This window comes from Stegostoma tigrinum, chromosome 7 (genome assembly GCF_030684315.1).
Source record: "Stegostoma tigrinum isolate sSteTig4 chromosome 7, sSteTig4.hap1, whole genome shotgun sequence".
Classification (NCBI taxonomy): domain Eukaryota; kingdom Metazoa; phylum Chordata; class Chondrichthyes; order Orectolobiformes; family Stegostomatidae; genus Stegostoma; species Stegostoma tigrinum.
Window position 1 is genome coordinate 86,801,666 of NC_081360.1, and position 22,388 is coordinate 86,824,053.

The 22,388-nt window shown below is 40.2% G+C and overlaps 1 protein-coding gene across 24 annotated transcripts in view; it reads right to left on the reverse strand.

Annotated features, from left to right (window-relative positions):
* Positions 1-22,388, reverse strand: part of neb (nebulin) — a 275,824-nt gene that overhangs the window by 2,203 nt on the left and 251,233 nt on the right. For 12 of the 24 annotated variants that reach the window (XM_059647492.1, XM_059647488.1, XM_059647498.1 and 9 more), the window contains 10 exons: positions 21,419-21,511; positions 20,220-20,312; positions 18,944-19,036; positions 17,329-17,421; positions 16,047-16,139; positions 14,301-14,408; positions 9,499-9,682; positions 2,926-3,018; positions 2,396-2,542; positions 7-113 (listed from right to left, as the gene is read on the reverse strand). In XM_059647492.1, coding sequence (XP_059503475.1) covers positions 7-113; positions 2,396-2,542; positions 2,926-3,018; positions 9,499-9,682; positions 14,301-14,408; positions 16,047-16,139; positions 17,329-17,421; positions 18,944-19,036; positions 20,220-20,312; positions 21,419-21,511 — 1,104 coding nt within the window. The remainder of the gene's footprint in view (positions 1-6; positions 114-2,395; positions 2,543-2,925; positions 3,019-9,498; positions 9,683-14,300; positions 14,409-16,046; positions 16,140-17,328; positions 17,422-18,943; positions 19,037-20,219; positions 20,313-21,418; positions 21,512-22,388) is intronic. The other 12 variants (XM_059647504.1, XM_059647502.1, XM_059647494.1 and 9 more) reach the window with 7 other exon arrangements.

Here is a 22,388-nt window from a genome sequence, read left to right on the forward strand (position 1 = left end):
ACTTACGCCAGTTGTTGAAGGGTGAGAGGGAATGGACGACACAGTGGTCTGCTGTGTAGCAACAGAGGATGATCTCTGCTGTGGTAGGACAGTGGTTTTGGGGTGTTGGTAGCCTGAAATAAAACCGGGAAAGATCAATGTGTTAGAAAGCTGATGCTGATTAAACTCAAATAGTCGATTTGATAAGTGACTTTTAAATAATCCAATTATTTCTGAAAACTAGCTGCAATTCAAGATGTGTGGTATTCTGCACGTTCCTTTTAGAAAAGAGATTTACAATTTCAAACCTTTCCAGTTGCTTGGAAATGCTTTCAATTGCAAAGGCACGGTCCTAATCTAGAAGTAGTGAACTAACTGCTAATGTTTGGATTTGTATAGTCAGAGTTATGCAGCATGGAAACAGACCCTTTGGCCCAACTCCTTCAAGCTGATCAGGTCTAGTCCCATTTGCTAGCAATTTGCTCATAACCCCCAAACCCTTCCTATTCATATACCCATCCAGATGGCTTTTAAATGCTGTATTTGTACCCACCTCCTCCACTTCCTCTGGCATACACACACCACCCTCTGAGATAAAGTTGCTACTTAGCTCCTTTATTAAATCTTTCCCCTCTCAACATAAACCTCTGCCTTCTACTTTTGGGCTCCCCTATCCTGAGAAAGAGACCTTGGCTATTCACCATATCCATGCCCCTCATGATTTTACAAATTTCTAGAAGGTCACTCATCATCAGCCTCGATGCTCCAGGGGAAATAGCCCCATCCTACTCAGCCTCTCACTATAGCTCAAACTCTCCAGTCCTAGAAACATCCTTGTAAATCTTTTCTGAACTCTTTCAAATTTAACAATATCTTTCCTATAGCAGGGAGACCAGAATTGATATTCTAAAAGTGACCTAACCAATGTTCTGTACAGCTGTAACATGACACCTCATCTATACTCAATGCACTGGCCAATGAAGGCAAGCAAGCCAAACGCCGCCTTCACTGTCCTGTCTACCTGCGATTTCACTTTCAAAGGACTGTGCATCTGCACCCCCAGATTCCTTTGTTTGACAACACTCCCCAAGGCCCTACTATTTAACTCATCCTGCCCTGATTTGACGTACCAAAATTAAACACCTCACATTTATCTAAATTATTTTCCATCGACCACTGCTCAGCCTGTTGGTTCATCTGATCATAGTCTCACTGTACTCTGTGATAAACTACTTCAATGTTCACTAATTTTGGTCTCATCTGTAAACTCACTAACTATATCTCCTATATTCACATCCAAACTTCATGCTTTTCACCTCTGTTAGAGCAAAGAACAGGACAGCACAGGAACATGCCCTTCGGCCCACCAAGACTGCACTGACAAACGATGCATTTCTAAACTGAAGACATTTTGCCTGTACATGGTCCCTATCACTATTCCCTGCTAATTTTGTGTATCTGTCATGACGCCTCTTAAAATGTTGTATTGTATCCACTGCCAACACCTCATGGCAGCACATTTCAGGTACAACTTCTGTGTAAAATCCTATCCCAGGAAAAAGACTTCAATTGCACATTCTGTCTATGCCTCCCATAATTTTGTAAACTTCTGTCAGTATTTTGTCCACTGAAACCTAAATATCTCTGCTGTTTGGAAGCTTCAGGGAGCCTAAAATACAATCGCATTCTTGACAAATGGTTAAGAGGTGAATTTTTAATCAGAAAGCACATTATCACTTGTCAGGGAACTTTTACGTCAAACTATCATTCACAAGATTGACCACCAAGTTGCACCATGCTAAATCATTTTCCCTGTCAAATATTACACAAATGTGCCATCAAAATCAAGACTTCCCTAAGTGGGGTTGAGGACTGCGAGTTATGTCAATTATCAAGCCCTGAATTGAAGTTACAGAATAAGAAAAGGCTCAGGAAATACTGATCTAACCAGACCAACCTTCTCTCTTCTGTATTTCGTAGATTCACACAGCACAAAGTGCAATTTGGCCCTTGTGTCTTCTCCAACATAATTACCCACTAAAAGTGCACAAATACCAATCTCCTGCATTTGCCCTGTACCAATGAATTTTATGATATTTGAGGTTCTCATCAAAACATCTTTTCAAGTTTGTAAGGTTTCCAAGCCTCCACTAACTACTTCAGTCAGCAGCTAGTGAAAGAAGGTTGTTTTTCCCCCAAAATATCCTCAATGTCCTGCCCCTTCTCTCTGCCTTTAATCCAATGAGTTATACCATATGTCTAATATGGGACTCTTTCTTCCGGTTTGTAATAAGTTATAACCCCTCACTAGTTTTTAAGAACTTAACCTAAAAGAAAAGCATTAAACAAGGGGTTAAATGTTTTGCAACATTTTCCAAGTATTATAGTACTAGAATCAAATAAATTGGTCACACACCAGTGGTTGTTGTCTGGAAGAAGTTGTTTCCATTGTAGTAAGTAATGGTCTGATCAGGTTCAGAAAGTTCTGATTTCTCATCTCCACCACTCAAGCTCAGAGCGCTGGCAGAACGTGAGTGCTCCCGGCTGCGACGCTGGGCTTGAACTGGTAACAAGAACATTGGAGCAAGTGAATAAATAGCTGCAAAAGACACAGACTCCATAGTATCTTAAAGCACTAATAACTCAATTTTTATTTTTGGCCAGAATTTTTTTTAAATCACCCTACTCAGATGTGTCTGACGCAACCGAGACATGAGGCTAAGATTTACTTTCTAATTCTATTTCTAATTTCTTCAATTCTATTACAATCAGGCTTCTGAAATTTGGTCAAATTTTACTGAGTGATATTTGCTTTCTAATTTAAGGGAAATCTAGTCTGGCAGCCTTATTCCAAACAAGTCATCGGTCTTTGAGTCAAACTATCCTGCTTCATAACACATCCTACAAAATAGTCTGTTATAAAGAACAGAACTAATGGAGACTTACTGCTTAGCATGTGCAAACTCCTTGACTGAATGTTGTCTTCAGCTGGATCATAGTCAAAGACTGAGCCAGGGTTAGTGCGCCACACACGCAAATCTGTTGATGAGGATTTAAAGGGTCAGACGGACAAAATGTTTTTCATTGTCATCATGCCTGCTTATCTTGTCTGCTGAAATCATAGAGTAGATTAATACAATACAGAAAAAGACCCTTTGGTCCAACTAGTCTATGCTGAACATAATCCCAAACTAAGCTAGTCCCACCTGCTTGCTCCTGGCCCATATCTTTCCAAACCTTTCTTAGTCATGTACCTCATTCATGGGATAGTGATGTCATTGGCCAGGCCAGCATTTATTGCCCATTCCTAATTGTCCAGTCAGCAGTTAACTGTCAATCGCATTGTTGTAGATTAGACCGGGTAAGGACAGCAAATTCCTCCCTTAAAGGACCTTAGTGAAAAAGATGGCTCTTTTTAAAATTGAAAATCAACAGTGGTTTCCTGATCATCATTAGATTCTCAATTCCAGATTTTTATTGAATTCAATTTCCACCATCTGTCGTGGCAGGATGTGAACCTGGGTCCCCAGACCAGGGTAAGCAAAAGATTGGAGTCGTTGATACAGCTCTAACAAACACTGTATTTATGATGATCTATTCTCAAATGTTAAGTGTATCAAGTTGGTTATTCATAATATGTAGAGTAAGGTGGGTTCTTGTTATTTTTCAGAAATACATTATACAAGTAAATGGTTGGCAAAGAAGTGATGAAAAAAATCACAACAAGAGAGACAGGTTGTCAGGTCAATGTTTATCCTCCATACAAACTGCAATGTATCCACTTGCTCTGTTTCCAAATCCCCTACATATCCTTTCCTCAAATCACTTATTTAATTTATTTCTAACTATTGACTTGGTCTTTTCTTCAGTCACTAACAGGGTGTGTGTGGGGCGGGTGGAGTTTGGGGGTTCATACATAATCACTGTATCAGAGACACTGGTCAAAAGCATGGCTGAAAACTACAATTAAGAGTTCAGTAAACGTAGATCTGTACAAAATGGTACAGACCCCATAGCTTCTTCTGTATTGTAGGATTCTATGATCCTGAGGAGCCCCACAGGAGTCATGACCATTTCTCATTAACATTCCCAGTTTCCTCTTTTTTTTAAATATTTTCATTTTACAGGCGTTCCCAATTTTCAATATTTGAAGCTGCAGGCTAGTTGGATGAAATGTTATATAGATCCAGTGCAGGTACACACTGATTTTTCAGCTTCTGATGGTTGTAAATATGAAATTTCAGAACAACTTTAAGAGATCACATTATAATTTCCTTCCTTTCAATCCCCATTAAGGATTGTGTAGATATGCAAATAACCTAATTTTAATAACTTTTTATGAAAAAAACTGAAGGTTTGAAAGAAATAAGATTAATTCTTTATTATAAGTATACCTGATATTGATGATAAGTCAACTTATCTTTGATCTTGTACAATGTAACACCTATTGTTTTTATGTGCCATGTATGATGAAATAATTCAATGAAAAAAAATCATTTATTCAATGGTATTTTTGTCAGGGTCTTGGATTTGAATTGTACAATTGTCCACATTTCAGATTAACCCATAAAACAGTAGAGTGCATTGGCTAATAAATATTAAGATTGCTACGTGTTTGCAGTATTCTATTGCAAAATACATTTGAATGCAATAGGTCTGACAATATCCATTTACATAGTCTGAATTGGTTGCATGCCAGCTGTATCTGTTGATGGGGCTGTCATAGATTCTTGAGTAATATGGGGTCCATCATGCTATTGATGGAGCAAGCTCTTACCTTGGTCTAAATAACCCTGCTTCCGAGTCAGAAGATGCAATGTTTGAACCCTACTCCAGACAGTTCTTGTGACTGGAGACCAGACCTGGTTGAGAGTGGCCCTCTCCTAATTGTATGGTTTATGAATGTGAAGGTACCAGTGCTCGACTGGGGTGAACAAAGTCAGAAGTCACATGACACCAGGTTCTAGTCCAACAGATTTATTTGAAAACACAAGTTTTTGAAGCACTGCTGCTTCATCAGGTGAGGTCATCAGCACGTAATTGTCTGCAGTGTTACTGGTTGTTCAGTTGTCAGTACACTTCTTTGCAGTAGTCTGTTCTATTTTGAATGACGATTGCTCCTCCATCTGCTGGTTTGATGCTGATGTTGCAGTTGGTCCTGAGAGTGTGGATGGCATTGCTTTGTGCATGGGTGACGTTCTGTGCTATTTTGTGAATGCGGCTGATGAATTGATGCTGCTCCTGATGGCTTCAGAGAACACATCGAGCCTAGAGCACCAGCCTTCTGGAGGGGTCCAATTTGACTCTTTCTTCGGTTGCTGCACTGCAAATTTCTCTCTTGACTGTTTGGTTCGTTGATTGTCTCTTTGGGCACGCTGCTGACATCTTGGGGTTTGTGGAAGAACTCCTGGAATCTCCCAATGAATTCCTCTATCTCTACCGCAAAACTAGTGGGGTCCATTTTGGTAGTGGGGCAAAAATTGAGGCCTCACCTGAGAACTTTGAGTTTGTCTCATTGAAGGGTATGATCAGACAAGTTGACTCTGGACTTCCCTGTGGTGGTACCAGTTTCAACCATGGTACCACTTCACCTGGTGAAGGAGCAGTGCTGTGAGAGCTTGTGATTTCAAATAAACCTGTTGGCCTGTAACCTGTTGTTGTAGGATTTCTGACTTTATATGGTTTGCGAGAGATCAGACAGTTGTCCTGCCGTATTGAACTAGTTACTTTCTTGGCTGATATGAAGGTGGTTAAGATACTGGAGAAAGTATTCATTGGGTGACCTGCCTCACGTTGAATCAACATCTAAATCATTTCATTACTGAACACAAAGGTATAAAAATTACAAAATCCAAATATTCAGTATTTTAAAATCATGTAGGAATTGCATGAACCACTGGGCGAAATTGAAGGAATCAGATAGGGCTAAGTGCACACTACAACTTGGAGGAAGGGGAGCATCTTAAACGTGAAGTATTTATGCAATGGGTAGACTGCAATCCTAATGTTCCTGGAAAGGGCCAAAGCATTTGTCACATTTAATTATCTTCGCCACCCAGCCGGCCAGAGACCCTCAATATCTGAACGGAGCCAGTGTTTCCATCTGCCCTTTCTCCAGCAGAATTCTCTGAGCCCCTCTTACAAGAAGACAGGACCATGTTCACAAACCTGCCCCAGTAATTCTCACTTCGCCTCATTCGTTAATACTGACTTCTACCCTGTTTCCCACATTCCAGGAAGTACCTGCCATTTAGCAGCATCACAGTAACCCTTGAAATACTGATCACTGCAAATAATTACTCCGTATATCCCCTGTCCCCTCCTCTGACCACTATCCTATCAGGATACCTACAGACAGTATTTTGATGTTCTTGAACCTTTTTCATTCAGAAACCTAGAGATAATGGGAACTGCAGATGCTGGAGAATTCCAAGATAATAAAATGCGAGGCTGGATGAACACAGCAGGCCAAGCAGCATCTCAGGAGCACAAAAGCTGACGTTTCGGGCCTAGACCCTTCATCAGAGAGGGGGATGGGGAGAGGGAACTGGAATGAATAGGGAGAGAGGGGGAGGCGGACCGAAGATGGAGAGTAAAGAAGATAGGTGGGGAGCTAGGGAGGGGATAGGTCAGTCTAGGGAAGACGGACAGGTCAAGGAGGTGGAATGAGGTTAGGTAGATGGGGGTGCGGCTTGGGGTGGGAGGAAGGGATGGGTGAGAGGAAGAACCGGTTAGGGAGGCAGAGACAGGTTGGACTGGTTTTGGGATGCAGTGGGTGGGGGGGAAGAGCTGGGCTGGTTGTGTGGTGCAGTGGGGGGAGGGGACAAACTGGGCTGGTTTAGGGATGCAGTAGGGGAAGGGGAGATTTTGAAACTGGTGAAATCCACATTGATACCATTAGGCTGCAGGGTTCCCAGGCGGAATATGAGTTGCTGTTCCTGCAGCCTTCGGGTGGCATCATTATGGCAGTGCAGGAGGCCCATGATGGACATGTCATCTAGAGAATGGGAGGGGGAGTGGAAATGGTTTGCGACTGGGAGGTGCAGTTGTTTGTTGCGAACTGAGCGGAGGTGTTCTGCAAAGCGGTCTCCAAGCCTCCGCTTGGTTTCTCCAATGTAGAGGAAGCCGCACCGGGTACAGTGGATGCAGTATACCACATTGGCAGATGTGCAGGTGAACCTCTGCTTAATGTGGAATGTCATCTTGGGGCCTGGGATAGGGGTGAGGGAGGAGGTGTGGGGGCAAGTGTAGCATTTCCTGCAGTTGCAGGGGAAGGTGCCGGGTGTGGTGGGGTTGGAGGGCAGTGTGGAGCGAACAAGGGACTCACTGAGAGAGTGGTCTCTCCGGAAAGCAGACAGGGGTGGGGATGGAAAATTGTCTTGGGTGGTGGGGTCGGATTGTAAATGGCGGAAGTGTCGGAGGATGATGCGTTGTATCCGGAGTTTGGTAGGGTGGTGTGAGAACGAGGGGGATCCTCTTAGGGCGGTTGTGGCGGGGGCGGGGTGTGAGGGATGTGTTGCGGGAAATACGGGAGACGCGGTCAAGGGCGTTCTCGATCACTGTGGGGGGAAAGTTGCGGTCCTTAAAGAACTTGGACATCTGGGATGTGCGGGAGTGGAATGTCTTTCATGGGAGCAGATGCGGCAGAGGCGGAGGAATTGGGAATAGGGGATGGAATTTTTGCAGGAGGGTGGGTGGAAGGAGCTGTATTCTAGGTAGCTGTGGGAGTCGGTGGGCTTGAAATGGACATCAGTTACAAGCTGGTTGCCTGAGATGGAGACTGAGAGGTCCAGGAAGGTGAGGGATGTGCTGGAGATGGCCCAGATGAACTGAAGGTTGGGGTGGAAGGTGTTGGTGAAGTGGGTGAAGTGGATGAACTGTTCGAGCTCCTCTGGGGAGCAAGAGGCGGCGCCGATACAGTCATCAATGTACCGGAGGAAGAGGTGGGGTTTGGGGCCTGTGTAGGTGCGGAAGAGGGACTGTTCCACGTAACCTACAAAGAGGCAGGCATAGCTGGGGCCCATGCGGGTGCCCATGGCCACCCCCTTAGTCTGTGGGAAGTGGGAGGAGTCAAAAGAGAAGTTGTTGAGGGTGAGGACGAGTTCAGCTAGGCGGATGAATCCTCTTTTTTTGCCCTTGCCCTGCATTTGGTATTTTTCTTGGAGCTCGTGTAGATCATGTGTCTTATTAAAATGTGAAGGAGCACCATGAATTAGTCATCTACACATCTGTGTTGGGTAAAATGTATGAATTATTTACTAGTCAGGAGAATTCATTAATTATTTGTAGACCAAGGTAAGGACAATTCATTATTTATACCTCCCAATAATCCAAAGTTACTACTATAAAGTTGGAATGAAGTACAACTATCCAAGTAAGGAGAAAGAACTTGTCTAGTCATCAGTACAGATGTACAGTGCTACATATTGAAATTCATATTTTTCTTGCAATATGTACATCTCAGAGCTGTCAATATTTAGTAGTCAGCAGTGGAATTAAATATCTACGATGACCGCAATATCAACAAGTAAAGTCAAGAGAAAAATATGAAAATAACGTTATTAATAATGGTATGTTAATAAAATAACACGCCTGTGTTTACAATCTGGCCTCCGTTTGATGGTGAAAACACCATATGGGAAAATTAGGTCAGCAAATCAGAAATAGATATTTAAAAACTTGTGGTGAAAAGATATAAATATCTGTGCACCAGATAAGGTAACGTGACAAAGGGAGTGTCATGAAATGCATTACTTGCTTTGAAGAACATTTAAGCACCAATTGTATTTATTCATTTGTGGGATGAGCGCGCTGGCCAGCATTTATTGTTCGTCCCTAGTTGCCCTTGAGAAGATGGTGGTGAGCTGCCCTCTTGAACTTTTTTGATTTTATTGACGGCGTTGCTTAAGAAGGAAGTATTTGTGAACATCATTACGTCTGTCAGGCTGCGCTATTCAATTAGGTCACAGCTGGTCTGAATATCAACTCCATTTATTTGCTTTACTTCTGTGTTCCTTGATACTGTAAACCTGATAACACTCTATAGAGTGTTACCTTGAAAGCTTCAACCCACACATGCATATTTGGAGAGGGAATTGGATTTCTACCACCTCTTTTGTGGAACAAGTGCTTTCTAATTTGCCTTCTGTATAATCCAGCTGTAATTTTAGGGGGGGAAAATACCCAAAAGAACTGCGGATGCTGTAAATCAGGAACAACAACAACGTTGCTGGAAAAGCTCAGCAGGTCTGGCAGCATCTGTGAAGAAGAAAACAGTTAACGTTTCAGGTCTGGTGACCCTTCCTCAGAACTGTAATTTTAGGATGTTGTGCCCTTGCTTTTGACGCCCCACCAGAGAGTAGAGTTTCCACCCGATCAACTCTTTTTAACATTTTAAACGTTTTGATAAGACGGCACCCTCGATCATCCGTACCCAAGGCTAGTTTACACAGTGTTTTGATTTTTTTTTGAGTTGTGCTCGTGATAGCAGCTACAGAGGCATTCAAACCAGTCACCAACCTGTGAGGCTCTCGGCTTCATTTTCCACACGTCGCCTCTGCATCTCCACGACCCGTCTTTGAATGCCACGGTAGCTGATGTCGCTGAAGTCTTGCATGTTTTTCTTCACACGCTCTGTAATAGGATCAGTGACTACAGGCGTGAAGCTTCCCTTGGTTTTCTCAAAGTCTTCATGGTATTTCACCTTTAAAATTGGGAAATACTTAGCAAAAGAAGTAATTTCTATTTTCTTAAAAAAAATGTCAGCCAATAGAACAAGTAACAAAAGCAGCATCTCCTAAAAGAGACAGCATTCCCCTGCAAGGTAAGAGACGCTACAAGTTAAAGGGTCAGTCTCTACTGTGTTCTCATGTTCCGAAGTGTTAGGTTTCACAAAATACTGACCTAGTGGTAAAATACGACCACTTAAGATGAGGTGACAATTAAAAGGAAATTAAAATGTCAATTGTGGTACCAAATGTTATTGCAATTGGGTTTATTGCAGCGGATAGAGACTGTTGTAAGTTCCGAGGCAGCTCCAGATGGTTCCTGATCTGAACCATAACAAGTGTGGGACATCATGAGCAATACTCATTACTGGGCACTAATTTCCTAACAATCATCTTCGGAAACATGGCAACTAGTGTTGAAGTCAGCTGTGCACTCTTTTTTTTAAATTGAATAAACGAGACCACATGGAAAAAGGGAGAATTTCAAAACACATCCATGACAAAAACTAAGGGAAACAAAGTTGTAAATGAATGCATGTATATTCTTTGCTATATAACAAAGTGTGGAGCTGGATGAACACAGCAGGCCAAGCAGCATCTTAGGAGCACAAAAGCTGACGTTTCGGTCCTAGACCCTTCATGAGAAAAGTGCTCCTCTGATGCTGCTTGGCCTGCTGTGTTCATCCAGCTCCACACTTTGTTATCTCGGATTCTCCAGCATCTGCAGTTCCCATTATCTCTGATAAGTATTCTTTGCTATAGTTCCTTTATCAACTCAATGTTTTTTACACTTCCTATTATTCTACTGTTCCATCTATCTGATTCCTTAATTTATGTAATTCCAAAAATTTAGTTTTAGGATGTAAAATGTTAACTCTAGATGACTGGAAACACTACGTTGAGGAACTGGTAAATAGCCGAGTTAATTATAGTCCAAAGGGTTAAGAGCCTCTTTGAAATAAGACAGTTTCTTGGAGCAACCAAGGAGTCTGGACAGAGGGCAGTTACTGTCCATTAAAGATATAGTCATGTGCTTCACAAAATCAAAGGAGTTGTTTTGAAAGGAAAAGATACGTGATTCACTTTTCTGTTTTGAATATCCCACATATGGCACATTGCCATGAATATTAACTCTGTGGGGAGGCAATGTTTCATGGTGTAATTTGTCAGTGGAAGAGTTTGCGCACAGAAGCAGAAAGTTAGCAGGAGTGGACAGCATCAACTCACTTGAACTGCGTAAACAAAAGAGATAAATGTTAGCAAGGCCTGCAGCATAAACCGAGAAAATGCATCAATTATTTGTAATGTGTTAGTAGATGGTGTTCAATTTGGAGACAAAGTTTGAGGGAAAGAGAGGCTGGAAGATTTTCCTAGATTAGTGCAAGAAGAAATTATCATGAGGACCCCTCAATGTGAAAGTAATCTTGGAGCATGTGGTGAACTTAAGCATGAGCTGATAAGTCCATAGTTGTGACTTTGAAGAAAAGTTGGCAGATCATTTCGTCAAATGCCAATAAAAGGATCCCATGAAACTTTGTACTTCAGAGAAAAGCTAGAACAGAGAAGAAACTGGAATGAATTCCAATGAGTTATGGCATGCTTGGTGAATTCCAGAAGGATACATGGATCTATCCTTCAGCCTGAACAAAAGCATCTTGTTAGGAATACTTGGAGGAACACAGCAAGCCAGGCAGCAGAGGCTAACTTTCCTACTGTTCTGATGCTGCTTGGCCTGTTGTGTTTCTCCTGCTCGACACTGTATTGACTCTGACTCCAGCATCTACAGTTCTTGCTACCTCCTTGTTAGTAGTACTTGTTTTGTTTAACATTATGTAGTACTGTTTGTCTTTGTTTTAAAAAACAATTTTGTGTAATTTCTTCCCATTAATCCAGGAGAGGGACATGACAGATGTTGAGGTTAGGGATAGATGTTTGCTTACTCTAGGTCAAGTTGACATAAGGAAGGAGGAAGTGTTGGGTATCCTAAAAGGCATCAAGGTGGACAAGTCCCCAGGATCTATCCCAGGTGACTGAGGGAAGCGCGAGAGGAAATAGCCGGGGCCTTAACAGATATCTTTGCAGCATCCTTAGACACGGGTGAGGTACCAAGAGGACTGGAGACTTGCTAATGTTGTCCCCTTGTTTAAGAAGGGTAGCAAGGATAATCCAGGTAATTATCGACTGGTGAGCCTGACGTCAGTGGTAGGAAAGCTACTGGAGAAGATACTGAGGGATAGGATCTATTCCCATTTGGAAGAAAATGGGCTTATCAGTGATAGGCAACATGGTTTTGTGCAGGGAAGGTCATGTCTTACCAACTTAATAGAATTCTTTAAGGACGTGACAAAGTTGATTGATGAGGGAAAGGTTGTAGATGTCATATACATGGACTTCAGTAAGGCGTTTGATAAGGTTCCCCATGCCAGGCTGATGGAGAAAGTGAAGTCACATGGGGTCCAGGGTGTGCTAGCTCAGTGGATAAAAAACTGGCTAGGCAACAGGAGACAGAGTAGTAGTAGAAGGAAGTTTCTCAAATTGGAGACCTGTGACCAGTGGTGTTCCACAGGGATCTGTGCTGGGACCACTGTTGTTTGTGATATATGTAAATGATCTGGAGGAAGGTGTAGGTGGTCTGATCAGCAAGTTTGCAGATGACACTAAGATTGGTGGAGTAGCAGATAGTGAAGGGGACTGTCAAAGATTACAGCAGAATATAGATAGACTGGAGAGTTGGGCAGATAAATGGTAGATGGAGTTCAATCCGGGCAAATGCGAGGTAATGCATTTTGGACGATCAAATTCAAGAGCAAACTATACAGTAAATGGAAAAGTCCTAGGGAAAATTGATGTACAGCGAGATCTGGGTGTTCAGGTCCATTGTTCCCTGAAGGTGACAACGCAGGTCAATAGGGTGGTCAAGAAGGCGTATGGCATGCTTTCCTTCATTGGGCGGGGTAGTGAGTACTAGTGTTGGCAGGTCATGTTGCAGTTGTATAGGACTTGGGTTTGGCCACATTTGGAGTACTGTGTACAGTTCTGGTCGCCACATTACCAAAAGGATGTGGATGCTTTGGAGAGGGTGCAGAGGAGGTTCACCAGGATGTTGCATGGTATGGAGGGTGCTAGCTATGAAGAGAGGTTGAGTAGATTAGGATTATTTTCATTCGAAAGTCAGAGATTGAGGGGGACCCTGATTGAGGTCTACAAAATCATGAGGGGTATAGACAAGGTGGACAGCAAGAAGTTTTTTCCCTCAGAGTGGGGGACTCATTTACTAGGGATCATGAGTTCAAAGTGAGAGGAGGAATGTTTAAGGGAGATATGCGTGGAGAGTTCTTTACACAGAGGGTGGTGGGTGCCTGGAACGCATTGCTAGCGGAGGTGATAGACGCAGACACATTAGCATCTTTTAAGATATATTTGGACAGGTACATGGATGGGCAGGGAGCAAATGGACACAGACCGTTAGAAAATAGATGACAGGTTAGTCAGAGGATCTTGATCGGCGCAGGCTTGGAGGGCCGAAGGGCCTGTTCCTGTGCTGTAGGTTTTTTGTTCTTTGTTCTTTGCTAATCACTAGGTATTTCACTTCCTGTTTAAATTTGAATGATCGCTACAGAGATTGTAACAGTGGTTTTGTGTGATTGGTCCAGTGCATATAATAAGCAAATAAATTTTAAATGAGAGAGTTATTGGATTATTAACAAACTATTCATTTTGATCCATACCTGCACAACTTTTTGCAGGCTCTTAATTGTTATGGTAGTATAAAGTATTTCACATTCATTTTGGGTGTAACTTGGGAGTGTGATAGTACTGTCAGGGATAAATGTATTGAAAAATCTAGTGACACATTATACCTACAGAGAATGAGCTTATTTTGATTGGAAGTTATGTCAAACGTGTAATCTGTTCTAAGAAATATTGTGGTTAACATCTTAAATTCTTAACAAAGAACAGTAGTAGATATAAGGCAACCTCATGTTGCTTTATTACTTTATTGATGTGAACAAGGTTTATATCTGGAATGTTGTTCACTGACAGGACCAAAACAACAACAGTAAAGACCACAAAGATGCTTGGTCTGTGCTATAATAGTTAACTCCAGCAGAAGTAGAGCAGGACACCAACGATTATGGTCTTGTGGATTATGATCACAAGCCAGTGAATCCTACTGGAAAGTGTAAGGGCAATGTATAAAGAAATGATATGTTTGGCCTTGAGATGTTGGACTGTAACCACATTTCTTTGTCAAATAGCTAGTCACCCAATATTAAGCTTATATTTTGTAGAATGGCAACCTCAGCAAGGTACTGAAGCAATGGACCTCATGAATGACCACTTTTAGAAGGTAAAAGGTAAATTAGGGGAGAAAACATGAAGAATAGATTTCAGACAAATTTGGTTTCTACTTTATCTTTGATTTATGGAACACACTAAATATGCTTATGTCATTTTTATTGAGAGTATGCCTCATCCAAGGACTGCATTTAATACAAATGCTTAATTGGAAGGATAACATAAGAGTGTTTAGAACATCTTAAGAACTAAAAAGAAACACATGATGGGGGCAGACACTGACAAATAACATACCGTTGATATGTTGCGCTGAGAATCCCGAACACGTCTCATCTCTGGTGTGTCCAATACATAAGCTGCCCGACCTTGTACTTGCTTCCGGAAGCTGTCAGAGTATAGTATCTGTAAGAGGAAGGGGAAACTGCTGAACGGACTATCCTGGAGTAGGATTTCTCATTTCTCCACATTTACTGTACCTAGATGCACAGTTGTGGTGATGATAGGGTTAGCTATTTTGTTAGGAAGAAGACTGAAGCAAGTTAGTGCATTTAATTTTCAACCTTTGGCTTGGAGGTATAAGAGGGAAAAAAAATGACAACATATTTCTGATTTGCATTATAATGCTACTGGTCTCCTCAACATGAATATATCCAAAAATAATTCACATTAGCAGTAGAGATGTAATTTTAAAGAAGTTTCTCTATTACTCAATGTTTTCGTATTTTTATTGGTCCTTTCAAACAAAATAAGAAATGGAAAAAATAGCCAATCAAACTAGGATCATTATTTCATAAAATAAAGTGTGAAGCTAGATGAACACAGCAGGCCAAGCAGCATCTCAGGAGCACAAAAGCTGACGTTTCGGGCCTAGACCCATCATCAGAGAGCCCTCTGATGAAGGGTTTAGGCCCGAAATGTCAGCTTTTGTGCTCCTGAGATGCTGCTGGGCCTGCTGTGTTCATCCAGCTTCACACTTTATTATCTTGGATTCTCCAGCATCTGCAGTTCCCATTATCACTCATTATTTCATATGTTCCCTTATCCAAAATGGAAAAGATTTTGCTGCTTTAACTAAAAGCATGTTCCCTGGTCTCTGCTGCAAACACGTTTAGCCATAAATTGTTTGGTTATCCTTCTGTGGTTTATAGAAAGCACCTTGTCCAAATTTGGTACTGCCATCGTTTCTAAGGTTAACATTGCACAGGACAAGGACCGTCCACCAACAAACTGGTTAGCATTAGAGCAAACAATTTTGTTAAGTTATTTGTTACAGTTTCCAAATGATTTATAGGACATGAAATCCGTAAGATGACATTGAAACAGAGAATGTACTGTTTATCAGGATAGAAAACTTAATAAAAAAAGTGAAAAAGGCACATTCCAAAAGGAATAAGTGCAAGGAAATGAAGTTAGATTAAGCAGGACCAATTATTGGACTACAACAGGATATCCTTCTGGAGACACAGGTCTTAGGGGCATTCAAGTCACAATTGAACAGTAAACTGAGTGTGTGTATGGTAGAGATGCGCAATGGTGGGCACTATGTTTTTGTTTTTCGTATTTCACTGGCCTGCACATATGTGTAAGGACAAGAGGTGAATTAACAGACAATTCCCAGCTAGAAAAACAAGACACCTCAACAGTGGGGTCATGAAGCAACCACAAAATTTCACAGGTATTACTTTGCCTTCCTTTTTTTTTGTAGTGCCTAATTTTCCATCACTTTTTTCTATTTTAAAAAGCTGAGTAAATTTTCAACCAAGTAATAGCACCACAATCAAAGATGTTATCCTGTGTTTTCCCTCTCACACTAACAAACTAGGTGAATTTGTGGGGCACCAATTAAATCCCAATTTGCTCTTACGGATAGTCTTTGATTTTTTTTGTCAATGGGCCTTTGGAGTACCAATAGTTATAGATGAAAATGCCATGGTAAATATGGTATTAAGAATGAGAAAGGAGGGGGAAAAAGCATTTTAAAAAAGGGGAATAAGTTAGAATGCAAAGGAAAATGGTGAATATGGTATTTTTCTTAAATACCGAGCTAATGTTTTCTTGATTGCGTTTAACGCGCTGCATCTCTGGGGTGTACACCACTGCAGTCCCTTTACCCAGGTTCTCTTTGTATAAGACCTGCAGAATTAAAGCACCCAAATGAAAAGAGAAAAAAAATTCAACCTTTGTAGAAGATTTTCTTCAATGCTCAACAGAAATAAAACTCAACGAGGTTAAAAATGAATGTTCAGAAGTTAAAAACATAAGACGTTTAAAAAAATTAGTTTCCATTAAAAGTAAAAATGAAACAGCTTTAGTGAAAACATAATGGATGAGAAAATAGACCAGGGCTATGCCAAAATTTGGTTTCAGAGAATGGATTTACCCATTTCCTGAATATAGCAGGCAATCAGAAAAATATTCTTATTTGCATCAAAATGCAAGTACTTTCAGCACATTACCTGTGTTTTAATTAGTCTGAATGAGAAATATCTTAGATCATGTTTAATCTGGAGGTAAAGACAATACTTATGTTGCCCAGAAGTAAAGATAGTAGAACAACCATTCACTCATATTTATAATGAATGAGAATTTATGCTTTCCTCAATGTAAGTAGATTAAAAACAGAGTTAATTTGTATTTTGATGTTAGCAAATTTGGGTGCTGATTTCCTGACATTCATTGCATCTGGATACATTCTCATGCATTCCCAAGAACATTTGAAATTAAAACTAATGTGTGAACTGGCATGATTTCAGATTTCACAGAAGAAAGATCATTGCAGCTACACAACTTATTTGAGCTGATGAAGCAGCACCAAAGGCCTGATGCTGTACAATAAAATGTTGATGAAACAAATTGGAACTGAAGATATGGCTTAGGCATGTCCAACATTGAGCCACTGAATCCAACAGAGAATTGAATTCAGTAAAATTCTCAATCCAGAGAAATGCTGATTTCAAAACAGCCTGAATCCAGCGAACTTCTAAAGGACACCACGTCCAGTGAAGCATTGATTCTGAAGGGGTAACAATGTTTTATGCAACCTTTGATCTTTGTTTAACATTGCAGATTATTTTTCTTAAAGTAATTTGAAACAGAAATTCTGAAAACTGCCTTATTTTTCTCTTTGTAGAATCCCTTAAAGTTGGCACAGCCCTGGTTTAAGCTCCACAAAAAATACTCATTTCAAAACAATTAGAAAAATGTAAATATAAACACACAGGATATGAAGCAAATGAAAACAATTGAAATGGTATGGCTTGTGTTTAGTGCTGTGGGAAGGTGAAATCACAGGTTAGCACAGGGAATCAAAACCAACAGCTACCGAGCTGATGTTCTTCTGTGTCTCTTTTACACGCTTCACCTCAGGCAGGTCAGAGATTGCAGTTCCTTTCCCAATACATTCCTTGTACTTGATCTACCGAGTGTGTAGATCAGGAGGAAAAAAAGGACAACTGTCAGCACATGACAAACAGTAACACAGACTGACACAAACTGCAACAAGTCACAACTCAAATAATAACAATCTCAAAGTAATCACAAACTATCAAAGAAAAATTCAGTTCGGAAGTTCAATGTGATGTCCGTTTGAAATGAAGCAAATTGACAATAAAAAGTTGGTTAGTTGGAAAATTAGTTAGTTATTCAAAATCAAACTTGTGAACATGTTTTGCAATAAGGTCACTTTAAAGGAATACAACTAACCATGGCAAAATTCCATGTTTTCATCCCTGAAAGAAATCTCACAATCATGTCCAACAATGCCCTCCAGGATAATTGGCATAATTTCACTGATCCCTTGACTCCTACATAACCGTATATAATGAAGCTGGAAAGCAATAAATTTGCTGCTGACCTGGTGATGATTTTAGGGATGAGGTCCAAGAGTGACTTTGGAGAGGCCGTAAAATCTATGCTTACTCAAATGTACTGAGTGCCACAGATACACACAGAGACCACCTTCAGGCTCAGAGGTCTTGTGTGGTACAGTGGTATTGTTCCTGCTCCTAGACCAGGCAGTCTGGGTTCAAGCCCCCATCTGCTCCAGAGGTGCGCAATAATATATCTGAACAGGTTCATTAGGAAAACATATCCTCCAGGCTCAGAAGCAGGAATTCTGGCGTCCTCTCCTTTGGCTCCAGGCCTTACTTACCCTATAAAGGACAAAAATTATGGACAACTATTTCAAGTGACTGTAGCCATTTTGTTTTCAGTTGGTTTTGCCACAAGACACAGAAGGAGATTGTCAAAACTGATGTGGAGAATTCTCCTTGGCCATTTCTTATACGTATCGCTATAAATGCCAAAATAATTTGCAGGAAATCAAAGCAGATTCTTACAATTCAAGTTGATAGTTAATTGCCACCAATCAAAATTGGTTTCACATTCGTTCAAAACTAACTTCAAATTAAAACAATTAAAAGCAGAACTTTAATTCTAAGGAGCTCTGTATCTGAAGTTCTGATTTAAATTACAAACACGCTCTGACTAATTTTGTATTTAAAGGCCTTTGAGTTTAATTGACATGTATTCCAGATGTAATGTGCATTTAAGTTACACTGCTGTTTGATTTAATTATAATTATGGCGTGTTAAAAAGACATTCAGGACTGCCAACGTACCCCGAACAATCCTGACATTCTTAGTTACGTCTCAGTAAAATTGTCTTCAGAGAAACACATAACCTTCAGTTAGTTCCACAAACATCTCAAAGTTAAAACAAATGTCAAACACCTTGAGGAAAACAGAGCTGATATTAATTTCAAAAGTTTTTGTTTCAGCAATCGGGTGGAATCTGTTAAGATGACAGCGAGGAGGAAATTGAAGAAAAGGAGGAAATTGTACAAGTGTTTTTTTTAGTGATTTGAATGGTTGGGGAGTAAAGTTGGGGGTGGGGTTTGGGAAATCAAGGGTTAACACAGGGATCAAGCCAGCAGCTACCGAGCTGATGTTCTTCTGTGTCTCCTTCACACGCTGCACCTCAGGTAGGTCAGAGATTGCAGTTCCTTGACCAACATTTTCCTTGTATTTGATCTACAAAGTGTGCAGATCAGAGAGGAAAGGACAAACCGTAAGCATGTGACAAACAAAAAACAATTTGCATTTACATAGAACTTGAACAATATAAAATGTCCCCTCGTGCTTCAGATGAGCAAATATTGAACAAAATTTGACATGGAGCTAAATAAGTGGCAAAAAAAAGAGTTGATTGAGAAGATGTATTTTAAGGAGTTCCTTTGCATTGAATAGAGAGATAGAAAGGTTTAAAGAGGAATTCTGAACTACAATAACACAAAAACTTCAAACGAACAACGTAGCGTCACAATCTGTACCGCACTGGAGATTGGATTCTCTGCCCGTGTCCTAGCAACAACCATTTTACCATCAATACTCACAAACCAGAAAGCAATTTCCATACTGTAGGGATCCTATGATTCTATGGTTCGATTCTATGGTTCTATTCTATGATTCTAACCTCTTTTCATTCCCAGTCTGAGGTGCACACAACACCATGACAACAAGGAAAGAGCTACTGGGTCAGTGAAGGAAAAAAAGTCAACCAGGAATGCTGCTGGTGCCTATTCAGCAATTTGTGCTTCAGGAAAATCAGGGTGAAGCTTTATACTACATTTGCACATTTGAATGGCAAACCTAATATCCAAGCACATACCCTCATCTGAGGTAGAGGAGGGCTGCCAGAACATGAAGATATAAATGTACATTGTAGACATATCAAAAAGCAATCTGGACTCAAAAATCTTTAACACATCCCCTATAAGTTTTGATCTGCAGATAACAAGACTTAAATTTTAGCTTTGAGGTTTGTATTCAAACTCCATCAACATTCCAAATCCTGCTTTCCTGTCATTTTCCTGAAACTTATAGAATCTATTTATAGATGCTGCACTGATATTGCAAACATGTTTTTTCTTACTACCGATTTTTAATTTATTTTCTCTCTCCACATCTTTATAAGCTCTTGAAAAAAAATGCTTCCTGGTTAAGATTTCATCCCTCAATAAAATATGCATCTCAAAATTAACAGAATGTATATTTCATGAAAATAGTTTCACAAATGTTGTGAAAGGTTAGATAAATTTCAAAAGCAATTAGAAAAAAGGGACACTAATTGTGTTTGCTAGTAGGAAATTTTGGATGGGTGGGGGGGAACATCATGAGATATTTTTTAAAAAAAGGGAATCAAACTAGCAACTACCGAGCTGATGTTCTTCTGTGTCTCCTTCGCACGCTGCACCTCAGGCAGGTCAGAGATTGCAGTTCCTTGACCAACATTTTCCTTGTACTTGATCTACAAGGTGTGCAGATCAGAGAGGAAAGGACAAACAGTAAGCACATGACAAACAAGAGACGAAACAACCAGCATTTGCACAGGGTTTTTGTACTTCAGAGGAGCCATGCCAATGAACAAACTTTGACAACAAAACACCTTAAGCAACATGAGACTGGGATCTACTACAACAGGAACAGCTGCTAAGGAATATCTCATAGGAGGAAACCAAGAATGTGTAGAATTCCTGGCACAGTAACAGGTACAGATTTTATTCAAATGAAGTCAAGCCACAGACTACACTGAACCACAAATGGAGTTCTTTTCCATTTGCCTGGTGGGTAAGGTCGTCAAGCAGTTTGACATTGACTCTCACTCACCAGCAAGTTGACTTGTTTTAATACCCTATCCATATTACAACAATTACAAACATCATCTGCTGAGATGGTCTCAGCATTCCTGAGGTTGGAGGAGAAAATTTATAGCAGGAATACCAGCGTTGGTGTCTATACAGCAATTTCTGCTTATCCGAAGTTGGAATGAAGATTTGTAGTGATGCTCAGAGAGTTGAATTGCCTGCTTATTAAGGAATGCTACTTGATAAACTAATATGATGAACTAGTGCAGAACCATGAATCTATACCACAATGTCAGCTTCCAATTAGCAAAGGCGGAAAGAAGAGAACATAATATGCATTCATTCAATTTCACTCTATAGGCCAAAAGGTGGACTGTAGGTGTCAACAAAATTAATCTGTATTCAAAAATCTTAAGTATTAAAGTTGTGTCTCAGCAATAAAAGAACAGGTAAACGATAGCTGTGAGCTTATGATTCAATCCCATCAAAATGTAATTATTTACCTGTATTCCTACTGCTTCTTTAGGAGCTGTGTAATTTATGCTTTGGCTGCTACTTTCATATTATAATTGTGTACTTTCTGAATACAAGCTACAATTTAAAGTCAAAAAATGTGTAATGTATTTTTCATTTTCAAAACTATATAAATTTCAAAACTGCAAGGAGCATTGAAAAAATGGCATTAAAATGTTCAAAAATCTTTTAAAAAGGTGAGAGAAAAAGCAATGGGTGTATGACAGGTTAAAAGGGAGATCATATCAGCAGCTACCGAGCTAATGTTCTTCTGTGTCTCCTTCACACGCTTCACCTCAGGCAGGTCAGAGATTGCAGTTCCTTGACCAACATTTTCCTTGTATTTGATCTACAAAGTGTGCAGATCGGGGAGGAAAGGACAAACAGTAAGCACATGACAAACAAACAAAACAACTGGCATATATACAGCACATTTACCAGAGTAAACTACTCCAAGACCTTTCACGGGATACAATATCAAACGGAATGAAAGACACACGTAATTGGTTGAGTAGAACTGATAGAATTTGAAGAATGGATTAAGGGAGGAAAGACAGTCAGAGAAGTAATGGAGTTTTTTTTCCAGAGTTACGGTAATACATAAATGTCAAATCACTGACTGTAACACACCACATATTGGAGTCTCCCTCACTGGCCTGATGGGTACAAGCATCTTTCAGCATAGCACTAACATACAGTAGAATAGCTTGAATATTTACAATCTGAATTTATTACCCATCATGTCAGATTATGGATGCAAAGCTATCTGGGATTACCTGATGGATGGTTGGCAGAACATGAATATTAGTCAGCCCCTTCAGCAAAGGGAGGCAGAAAGAGGGAAATAAAATATATGTAACATCATTCTACACATACTTAGTCATATAAAAGGGACTGCCAGTCAATTTTGCTATGAATATTTTCAGTATATAGTCTCAACCACTGAGCACCTTCGATGTTATTAATTTAACTTATAAAAATCTTCTACTTCTTCAATTAAAATTAGGTGCATTGTTCATTTACTAATTTGCCTTCATATAATTTATAGACATAACAGACTTAAAATTAATAATTTGCATCTTAGAAAAAGAAAAAATGAAATGTTGAATGTCTGATGAATGGACAACAGAACAATGTGATAAAGCAGTGCAACTTTATCAGTATTGGAATAATAACATTTTCAAACTGATTTCTTTGTCAAGAACATGAGGCTTGATATGGATTCA